Raw genomic sequence first — 11,178 nt, 5'->3', positions numbered from 1 at the left:
GTTCACCTTCTAACAGGACAACGACCCTAAGTACACAGCCAAGACTACGCAGGAGTGGCTTCGGGACAAGTCTGTGAAGGTCCTTGAGTGGCCCAGCCAGAGCCCGGACTTGAACCAGATCAAACATCTCTGGAGAGACCTGAAAATAGCTGTGCAGCGAAGCTCCCCATCCAACCTGACAGAGTTTGAGAGGATATGCAGAGAAGAATGGGAGAAGCTCCCCAAATACAGGTGTGCCAAGCTTGTAGCGTCATACCCAAGAAGAATTGAGGCTGTAATCGCTGCTTCAACAAAGTACTGAGTAAAGGGTCTGAATACATATGTAAATGTGATATTTCAGTTTATTTTTAATACATTTCTAAACCTGTTTTTGCTTTTGTCATTGAGGCATTGTGTGTAGATTGATAAGGGGGGGAAAAAACAATTTAATTCATTTTAGGATAAGGCTGTAACGTGACAAAATTCTGAAAAAGTCAAGTGGTATGAATACTTTTAGAATGCACTGGTGTGTGTGTGTGTGTGTGTGTGTATATATATATATATATAAAAAAAAAATATATATATATTTTTTTTTAAGTGTTAGAATTTTTCCTTCCACAAAAAGTAAATTCATTTTAATCCCAATTTGTAACAACAAAATATGGAAAAAGTCAAGGGGTGTGAATACTTTCTCAAGGCACTATAAGAGATAGTGTTTTTTTTATACAGGATAAAGACTGTGACGATGTGGGACAATAGACACTTAGATAAGGAGGTTGTTACTCGCCAGAATCCTGGCTGGCACAAAACATACACATGTAGGCCAAGAGTTCAATCAATCTTATATTCAGACAATAAATACAAAAAAAGTTACCTTTAATAACATTCTATACAACAGTTTTACAAAGTCATGTTGTCCACATGAATGCAGTCCCTTATTAGGGTGGCCATTAGCACATTAAAGACTTCTACACATGACAATTCTTCACTTTATTGAGAAAATAAATGTCACCTTTATGAGATAATATACACATGGACAAGAGTGAAATACACAGATTACTGGGGTGAATCCTAACTCGCTAACCTCGCATTTTCACTTATTCTCCCATTGACTTCAATGAATGATCAGTGAACATTCAGGTTAAGTGAAAGTCAAGATTTGCCCCTTAGAGGATACCTGTTGCACACAGGTCAGAAGCCTAATTAAAATGTGAGATCAAGCATCCAATCAACAGTGTTTTAACCACTGCCCAGAATACTTCATTTTATTTTGGGGTTGAGGGAGCTTGTGACGTGACTTTGATATCTAACTTGGGGGGTTTAATGCTTAGATCAGGGCTGTTCATTGTCAGTCCTGGTTTTCATCCTCTCCTTCTAATAAGGACCTAATGCAGACCTGGCTGAGACACCAGGTGAGTGCAATTAACTACCAGGTAGAAACCAAAAAACAGAAGTGTTTTGGCCCTCCAGGACCAGACTTGAACAGCCCTGACTTAGATATTAATATGCAGGTCTCCAAAGTGCAAGGCTTTTAACTCTACCTTAATAAATTGAAGTTACACGTGTTCAAAAACACCTTGCACTTTGTCCAAAGTGAGGCATCCCCCCCACCAGTACTCAGCAGCACCACCTTGTTAAAAAAATTATGAGGAGGACTCTTAAAGGAATGGAGTTCAGAATCATTCATTCAACAAGTCTCACTACAACCAAAAACTGTCTTCACCCAAAAAGGCATCCTATTCTCTATGTAGTGTATGATGTAGGGAATAGGGTGTCATTTTGGACATAGCCTCTTGGTAAATGGATAATTTCCCATCATCTAGATAGGAGCTAGTGTAACACATTACACAAAAGGGGCTATTGTTGTAACAGTGGATTCCTGTTAGTGTGTTGCAAGTTGATACTGATAGACTAATTGACAAGAGAGAGCTGATGAAATAGTGTGAGAGTGTTGCAGATCAGGGGTTCAATTAGTATTGGTTTTCTGAGCTTGCCAGGGCAAAAAGAATAGTCCCAAAAGTGCAAACATTGCCCATCTGGCACTCCAGGCAGGTTAAATCAACTCTCAGTGCCTTTTGGGAAAAAAAAAAAAAAAAAGCAAATACTATTTGAACCCAGGTGTGGAAACCAGTGAGCGAGGTTAGGTAGGGAGCCCAGCCCAGGTCATTTACTGTCACCTGAATGGTGTGTCAAAGGACGGCACAACTAAAGAGAGGGTTGGGAATGCTGCAATGAAATTCATATAGCCATGTAGTACTATAGCCATGACACTGAATTAAGATGGCATAGGGAATATAAGAGTACAGTAGAGGAATGTGAACATAACAGCAACTCAACACACCAACAGCTTCAGTTCACACACACTTAATAGCTCTTACAAAACAGAAATTAATGTAAAAAGTATACAGCAGTATTATAATACAAGTCAGAGAGAAGAGGGCTGAGTACCTTCTCTTCCACTACTAGTGACCCCCGTCATGTAGCATGTATCAAACAGGCTCCGTGTTTCCAGTTGTTATTATTCCCTAAATGAAGTCAGAGGCCCCATCCCAAATCCCTACGGCCTTGGAGATCCGAGCGGATTTGATTGGTATAAGCAATATGGTGAAGCGTACACCTAGCCTAGTTTATATTACTAACACCTGTCAGATCTCCATAATTGTATAGGGCTTAGGGGTCCATTTGGGATGGGGCAACAGTCCAATTTAGAAATGCCTAGCGTTAGTTTCTAAGACCTGTTTCTGCCCAGACAGACCGACAGTGAGATTCAGTTGAAGCCTCGCCTCGAATATGACAGACACAAATTCCAGAGTTTGTGATATAGCAGAAAGCATATCCACTTTGAGCTCTATAAAAACAGGGAAATGGAATCCATCCCAAAATTCAAAGTCAGTCTTTCCCCATTTGCTTACATTTCGTTCCTCAGGAACACAAACCAGTACTCACAGGAAGACAAAGTCGTCAGAGCTGCCTATTGTGTTGCTCCTGCTGAGCTTGCCTTGGGGTAGCATGTGGGCGGGGCCAGGGGAGGTGTCAGAGTGAGGATGGGAGGAGCTGTGGCCCACCAGCCCATAGTCCTGGGCCTGGCCCTCCACGAAGGTAAAGATGGGGTACTTCTCTTCGGACGACGATAGGGCCTGGGGTGGGGGGGGGAATATGAAAGTGTTGAATTGGTCACTTATTAATGTCACCCAGAATAAGATAAGAGCTTTATGTAAGTGATGTATACAGTAACAATGCAACTGATGCATAAGTGATGTATACAGTAACAGTTAGTGTAACTAATGTATACAGTTGATGTAATCAGTCAAAAGTTTGGACACACCTACTCATTCCATGATTTTTCCATTATTTTTGCTATTTTCTACATTGCACAAGCAAGTCTCTTCTTATTATTGGTGTCCTTTAGTAGTGGTTTCTTTGCAGCAATTCCAACATGAAGGCCTGATTGACACAGTCTCCTCTGAACAGTTGATGTTGAGATGTGTCTGTTACTTGAACGCTGTGAAGGATTTATTTGGGCTGCAATCTGAGGCTGGTAATGAACTTATCCTCTGCAGCAGAGGTAACTCTGGGTCTTCCTTTTCTGTGGCGGTCCTCATGAGAGCCAGTTTCATCATAGCGCTTGATGGTTTTTGCAACTGAACTTTAAGAAACTGTCAAAGATCTTGACATTTTCCAGATTGACTGACCTTTATGTCTTAAAGTAGTGATGGACTGTCATTTCTCTTTGCTTATTTGAGCTGTTCTTGACATAATATGGACTTGGTCTTTTACCAAATAGGGCTATCTTCTGAATACCACCCCTACCTTGCCACAACACAACTGATTGGCTCAAACGCATTGAGGAGGAGAGGCACACCTGTTAATTGAAATGCATTCCAGGTGACTACCTCATGAAGCTGGTTGAGAGAATGCCAAGAGTGTGCAAAGTTGTCATCTAGGCAAAGGGTGGCTACTTTGAACAATCTGAAATATATTTTGATTTGTTTAACGATTTTTTTGGATGCTAAATGATTCCATAAGTGTTATTTCATAGTTTTGATGTCTGCACTATTATTCTAGAAAATAGTTTAAAAAAAAGAAAAAGTGGAATGAGTAGGTGTCCAAACTTTTGACTGGTTCTGAATAAGTGATGCATCACTGATGCGTAAGAAATGTGTAACATATCTATCTATAAGTGACGAATAAGCCATCTAAGTTGCGTCGCTTCAACTCATGCATCTATAAATCATATCAGCGTCAAAGTTACAGAGATCTATAAATTATCTATATGTGATGCATAACTAATGTATAAGTGATGAATGTATACATGAGTAAAAAGAGATTTGAAATGAGGCCAAGAGGCTGAGCTCACCACACAGACGGCGGAACACAGAGACTCAAAGTCCTTCTTGTTTTTGGCGTAGAAGCCTATAGTACAACTGGGGTCCATGCGACTGAAGGGCATCTTCCTGGGCGAGCTACAGTGGAACGACTGGGGAGGTGGGGAGGAGAGAGAGGGAGGGGGGAGAGCATTACAGACAAGGTACACGTCTGAATCTGAAATGACCTACTTTGAGCCAGTCAAAACATGCTTATCTGCGTCATAGCACAGACAGACAAAGTCCAAAGACAGATGGAGCGGCGAAGGAGAGATCAAGTGATATCAAGTCCAACCAACCTCCAGTGGGAAGTTGTCTTGAGTGACATCCACCACGGCCTGACAGTAGTGAGGGTCCAGATACAGCAGCTGCTCGTCTGATTGGACAGGAAATAGGAAGAAGGCGAGGTTAGGTTAAATGACAGCCCACTGTCCAATCAGAAGCAACTGAACCAGGAAGTAGAGTGCAGTTCTTACCTTGGCAGCCGATAAAGAACAACGAATGCTTGGGTTTGCCGCCGATGATTCCGATACAGCATTCTAACCTGAGAATGTTCTTAAGACACAAAGAAATCCATATTCATGTTAGAGCGACATCAACCATGGAGAAATAACAAGCTTTGTGACTAAGGTTAGGTTATGAAAGTGTGTGTGTACATGCGTGTACACACCCTGACACACTCGATGTAGGAGGGGTTGAGAGAGTCTCCACCTAGTCGGACTGGAACCAGTATGATGACAGACTTCCAGCCTGGACCACTGGGCTCAGGATCAGATATACTCTGGTTCAACGACTGGTCACATAGATGCACCACGTCCTTTTTGTACACTGAAAGAAACACACAATGACACCTTGGGCCTAAGTTTCACTAGGGACATGTCCCCCCCCACATTCTGAAATGAGACACAGTTCAGCTACATTCAGAAGACCAATGACAAAAACATCACTTATGACGAGAACATTTGAGATGGACCAAACATACAATATCTGGTGAATTCGACAAATGACAACACCAACCAACACCACCAACCAACCACCCAGTAGGAAAGGTACAGTATAAAGTCAAACTCACCGGTACAGTCCTGCGCTACATATACAGCCAGGTTGTGAACCTCAGAAGTCTTGGCAACTGCTTTTCTGGAAAACAAACATACGGCTCATGTTTAATGTCACAACATACTGATGCTACTGGGCATGAAGTAAATATCAGGGTTTGGTTCAATTCCATTTCAATTCAGAAAGTAAACCAAATGTTGATTCTAATTCCAAATGTTCCTCATTGAACAACATTGAAAACAATTGGAATTTCAGTTTACTTCCTGAATTGAGTGGAATTGTAATGTAATTGACTCCAACCCTGGTAAACGTCAGCATGCAGTCAGGCACACCACCGAGCCTCCTTAAAAAATATAATAGCAACCAAAACATCTACACAATAAAGGTGCATCCGTAAACATGACTGCTGGAGATCATTCTGATGCATTGTGGCATTACAGACATCTATCAAAAATCTAAGTACAGAAATCAAATGCATGCTGATGCCATCACTGACTTGAACGATGTATGTTCTATAGATTCTACTTCTATGGCTGATGCTCTGACAGCATCATTATCTTGACCACACCCCATGGAGGGCTCCTCACCGTAGTATGTGTGCCACCACTGAGGGGCCGTACCAATCCCCCGCCTTCTTCCCTGAGCTCTTCCCCAATTCTACCAGCTGGTGCACCCCAAACGGGGCCGGGGGCTCGTCCCCAAACCAGGCCACAACCCTCCGGTGGAGGGGCTCAGCCTGCCTGTCCCTGCCCGACTCGGGCCTCTTCTTCTGGGTATGGTTGAGAGCCGTGCCCCCTGGCATGGAGGTCTTCTGGGGCGTGGTGGGGGTCCGTGAGGAGGAGGAGTAGCCGAAGGAGGGGATGGGTACGCCTCCAGCGCGGGACGGGGAGCGGGGTCTCAGAGCCTCAAAGTCCACGTCGACGAACTGCTGGGCGTCTGGCCACAACCAGTCTAGACAACACAATACAGACAGTTAGTAATGATCGATGGGGAGATGGAAGGAAGGGAGAGCGAGATGTGGCAGAAAGAGAAACAAGAGTGAGAGAGAGAGAGAGACAGACAGGGGCCCCATCCCAAATGAACCCCTACGCACTGGTGGAGATCTGAGAGGATCTGACAGGTGTATGCAATATGTTAATAGCTCCACCCCGCTAGGTGTAAGTTTCACCGATCATATTGCTTATTCCAAACAAACCCTCTCAGATCTCCACAATTGTATGCGCATAGGGGTCCATTTGGGATTGGGCCAGAGTTGGTGTAGTTGTCTCAGAGTTATGAAGAGGTCCCATCTTTGTATCTATACCCATTTAGAGCCCTCTTTCTAACTCTGTCTCACCTCGTGGCAGCAGATGTAGCAGTAGGCCCTGGGCCAGCAGCATCTGTCCGCTCCGCAGCATGCAGCCCCAGCCACAGTCTGTAGTCAAGGTGGAGCCCTCCAGCTGGGGGAACTCCCTACGGTAGGTCAGCCACAGCCGAGACACGAACGCCCGCCTGAAGCGCTCCACCTCGTCTGGAAGGGGAGAGAGATACCCAGTGAGTAGAACTGGTTAAAATACATCTTTCCAACCAGTTTTTCTCACTGGGCATGGAGCGTCATCTATTTTACCAGGAAGTCTTTTGAAGTTGGAGTGGGGTTGTTGGAGGTTAGCTACCTTCACTATTGAGCAGATATGAGTGGCCCATTACAGTCACTGGAGAGCTCTTGTTGAATGTGGTCTTCGACTTGACCGACCAGCCTAAAGAGGGAAAAGAAACAGAACAGACCTTTTTAGAGGGGATTCTTTATGTCTTGATGACTGGTTGAGGAAGGGGGAAGTTGACTTCGGGAGGGCTATTACACATAGCTTTGTATGAGACTTCTGTTAAGAAGAAGAAATAAAAAAAGACCTAAAAAAGATTATTCACACAGAAAGTACAAAGACTAGAAAATCTCCCTTGTTGCTATTTCTTAAGAAAATTAAAAAAGCCATTGTTTAAACTGACTGTATGGAAAAACTGGAAGTTATGTCTGTTGCTGTTAAACAGCTATATAGAACTATCCGCCTTATGGAAAAAAGTTCAAATGAACCCACTGACTGACCGTATTTGACATTATTCCACGCCGACATCAGTTTGGTCTTGAGTTTGTCCACCTCGTCTGGCTCTCCAGCAGTGGAGGCCTCTCTGGTTCTACCCCCACCGACATCAGTACCCTGCCGGTTCCCAAAGCTACTTCCTCTGCCAGGGCCCACCAGCTGGGGCTGCTGGGGCCTCCTGGTCTCCTCTCTCTGGAAGGTGTCATCCTGACCCACCACTCCTACTCCCCCCACATACTGAACTGCACTGGGAGACACGGAGTTCATGACTCAGGCTTACAGCTGGGCTCTGCAGATCCTCATTGCAATAGGGACCTGACGGAAGAGAGGGATGAGAGATAGAAAATCAATGTTTACGACAGTGCATGCATGTGTAATTTGATTAGCTATGGAGTAAGGGCTATATGTGTCGCTCTCCTCTTGTCTGTCCAGCACTAAGATGAAGTTTAAACATTAACATTGAAAGACAGAGGTTAAGCTAGTTGTGCTTCTAAATAATGACTGATGTGAGGCTGATTTTCTCTCATTTCATGCAGATTCACAAGAAAGTGGATCTGAAAGTGGCAGGGATTAAACATTTTTGATGACTTTGCTATTATTATGCAGACCAGAACAGCTGTCGCAGTGGTTAGGCTAGTGAATGCTATTGAGAAAAACAATATTAGTCACAGTCAGTTTCAAAGTAAACCACTTCTCCCTCCTTCCCCGATGTGAAACCGCACTGAACAAAAATAAATGCAAAATGCTATAATTTCTAAGATGTTACTGAGTTACAGTTCACAGAAGGAAATCCTTCAATTGAAATAAATTCATTAGGCCCTAATCTATGGATTTCACATGACTGGGAATACAGATATGCTGGACTGGCTTAGTTACACGTGGTCTGCGGTTGTAAGGTCGGTCGGATGTACTGCTAAATTCTCTAAAACGACTTGAGGCGGCTTATGGTAGAGAAATTAACATTCAATTATTTGGCAACAGCTGTTGTGGACATTCCTGCAGTCAGCATGCCAATTGCATACTCCCTCAATGAGACATCTGTGGCATTGTGTTGTGTGACAAATCTGCACATTTTAGAGTGGCCTTTTATTGTCCCCAGCACAAGGTGTGGCTTTGTATGCCATTTAATCAGCTTCTTGATATGCCACATCTGTCAGGTGGATGGATTATTTTGGCAAAGGAGAAATGGTCACTAACAGGGATGTAAACAAATTTGAGAGAAAAAAGCTTTTAGCACATGGAAAATGTCTGGGATCTTTTATTTCATCTCATGGAACATAGGACTAAAACTTTACATATTGCATTTCAGATTTTTGTTCAGTATAGTTGAAAAAAGGCTGTGGGTATCACTTAGTTTAGAGTCATCACAGGATGATGTGCCTGAGTGACAAGAGAACATATGTTACACAGTAACAGACACGTAACACTGGAATGTTGAACAAGTGACTTCACTTCCTACTCTGTACTGAAACTGGAAATAGTTTATTTAACCTAATGATGAGGAATTTCTGTCCTTTCTGGGAAAACACGATAGAATAGCCATCATGTGATTGCTGTGTGACAACAAACAGCTGGGGGTGACAGTGAGAAGCCTTGGTAGCGGATGGTCAAAAGATGTAGCTAACTAACTAGCCTTTTCTACACTGTAGCCTACCTATTAGCTATGATAACCATCCTGTTATTTAAGAAGTAACCAAGCTGTCACGTTTCTTAAAAATCACTAGCTCTAACATGACAGCTAGTTACACCTATTAAGGGGCTACAGGCTGGCTAAACTAGACGATATTGGCTTAACCACTAACTTACCTAGCTAGTTAGCCGGCTAGTTACTAGCTAAACCTCATCCAACACAACATAGCCAAGATCATAACCTTACCACTTTATGAAGAGTGTCATTGACATGAGAGGTCTTCAACCAAGTAAAATCTTAAAATTGCTTGATAGGACGGCGACGGCTCAGAAGTGCAGGGTTGAGACCACGTACTACGTAGCTTTGCTGTGGTAACTCAATACTGATAGTTAGCTGCCAAGCTACAGTAGCTAGCTAGCTGTCAACGCATCTGGCAACTTTGTAGAAAACAGGCAGAGGCGTTAATGTCTCGCCTTTCTTGACGACTCCAGGACAACCACAGCCAATGTCAGCGATTAAAATGTATTCTACATCCAACGAGTAACGTTAAACTCAGTCGAATTATAGCTCACCCAACGATTTACTTCGCATGCTAGCTAGTTGCTCTACGTCTGAGCTAGTTAGCTTGCAGGATCAGCGGGTTGACACCATACAATAAGGAGGGCTCTAGATACTTCCTGACAGACTGTACTAACAACATGATTGGTCAACCTACTGATACGAGCAAATATATTGATTTAAATCCTAACAATAAATCATAGCGCGCGTTTTATTGGCTAATATTTTACACATTGACGTTCGTCATATTATGTAAATAAGCTGTCGTCTATGGGGTGTATAGACCTAGTGTAACTGTGTGAATGAAATGAGATCATGCATTTTATTATGATTAACCTGTACTGCTTATCCTTGGTATGCTCTCCTGAGCATGTCATGTGACTAATCATGCAAACTACCAAAAGCCTGTTGTCTAAATATAGTTCAGTCATAATTGTAGAACTCTGTGATGATCTTGTTGTATATTTCTCAACTAGCTAAGTCTCTATATAACTTTACCCTGAGCAAAAAAATACTTTTTTAAAAATTCCAATAACATAGATAAGAAACTCGAATTCATTGTTAATGTTATGATACTTATGAGTAAATTCTATATTCATAAATTACTTTTTTTAATGACCCCCAGATTTCAAGCCTTTACATATGACTTTGTAGGTCTTTTGAATTCCCTTAAGTTACAAAAAAAAGTATTTGTACATTAAAATATTATTGTTGATGTATAAAGAAATTGCGATCTCTCATCTCCTTTATTTGATTTATATTATTTATTTAAATGTGTGTGTACAGTGGTGTTTGTAATGTGGGATCTTGCCTGACTTTTATATTGAATTGTTCTTTTTTGTCAATATTTTTTAATACGTGTGCACAAAACAGATAAACCAAAAAAGTCTTGTTTTTATTTCGCAATCCTGTATTTGCCAGGGAAAATTGCCATTTTACTGGCACTCTGTTGCAACTGTGAGCTTTCTGATATTGAAGAACATTGTGCCATAGCGCGACAGCAGAGCTACATGTATAAGACTGGACCCCTCTAGCTAAGCACCAGTGTTCGATGCAGTCGATAGATACTGTAGATATAGAAATATATAAGATAGATATATTGAGACATAGAAATATATAACATAGATATAGTGATACATATTGTAGATACTATAGATATAGATAGATAGACAGTAGGCTGGGTTTCTGTATAGCACTTTGTGACATCGGCTGATGTAAAAAGGGCTTGATAAATACATTTCATTTATTGATATACTGGTGCATAGATATAGTGAGACCTAGACACTGAAGCCATGTTCGCTCTATGTGCCACGACTCTCCTCTGCTTCCTGTCTTTTAGCCAATCAACTCCTGCTGCTGTGAGGACCTCCTTAAGCCCATGGATCCACCCCAACTAGACCAGCAGCTCTAGGGGAGATGGCCCTCGTCGCAGGAAGCCTGAGCCACCCTGCATCCCTGGAGGCTCTCGACCAAAGGAGGCGATGGATGAGTACAGGCTACAGGTGGAGTGCCTGGG

The 11,178-nt window shown here is 42.4% G+C and overlaps 1 protein-coding gene across 1 annotated transcript; it reads right to left on the bottom strand.

The window, feature by feature from the left end:
• Positions 1–838: 838 nt before the first annotated feature.
• On the bottom strand, positions 839–9,754 carry LOC115178078 (cysteine protease ATG4D). Its single transcript, XM_029739115.1, has 11 exons — positions 9,351–9,754; positions 7,480–7,789; positions 7,052–7,135; positions 6,736–6,909; positions 5,987–6,350; positions 5,416–5,480; positions 5,014–5,171; positions 4,820–4,898; positions 4,643–4,719; positions 4,337–4,456; positions 839–3,116 (listed from the first exon to the last, which is right to left on the bottom strand). Exons 2-11 carry the CDS (start codon positions 7,739–7,741, stop codon positions 2,922–2,924), a joined length of 1,578 nt encoding a protein of 525 aa, XP_029594975.1. The 5' UTR covers positions 7,742–7,789; positions 9,351–9,754; the 3' UTR covers positions 839–2,921.
• Positions 9,755–11,178: the final 1,424 nt, after the last annotated feature.

The sequence above is a fragment of the Salmo trutta genome, chromosome 38, assembly GCF_901001165.1.
Source record: "Salmo trutta chromosome 38, fSalTru1.1, whole genome shotgun sequence".
Classification (NCBI taxonomy): Eukaryota; Metazoa; Chordata; class Actinopteri; order Salmoniformes; family Salmonidae; genus Salmo; species Salmo trutta.
The sequence above is the reverse complement of the archived record's forward strand: the minus strand, read 5'-3'. Positions and strand labels throughout refer to the sequence as shown.

Bases quoted from the DNA above. Each gene is read 5' to 3' on its own strand.
- LOC115178078 (XM_029739115.1), bottom strand. From the start codon at position 7,741: ATGAACTCCGTGTCTCCCAGTGCAGTTCAGTATGTGGGGGGAGTAGGA. The intron at 6,351-6,735 runs GTGAGACAGAGT...TGTGTTGTCTAG, and splicing joins GCTACATCTGCTGCCACGAG to ACTGGTTGTGGCCAGACGCC. The intron at 4,899-5,013 runs GTGTGTACACGC...TTGTGTCTTAAG, and splicing joins CCTACATCGAGTGTGTCAGG to AACATTCTCAGGTTAGAATG.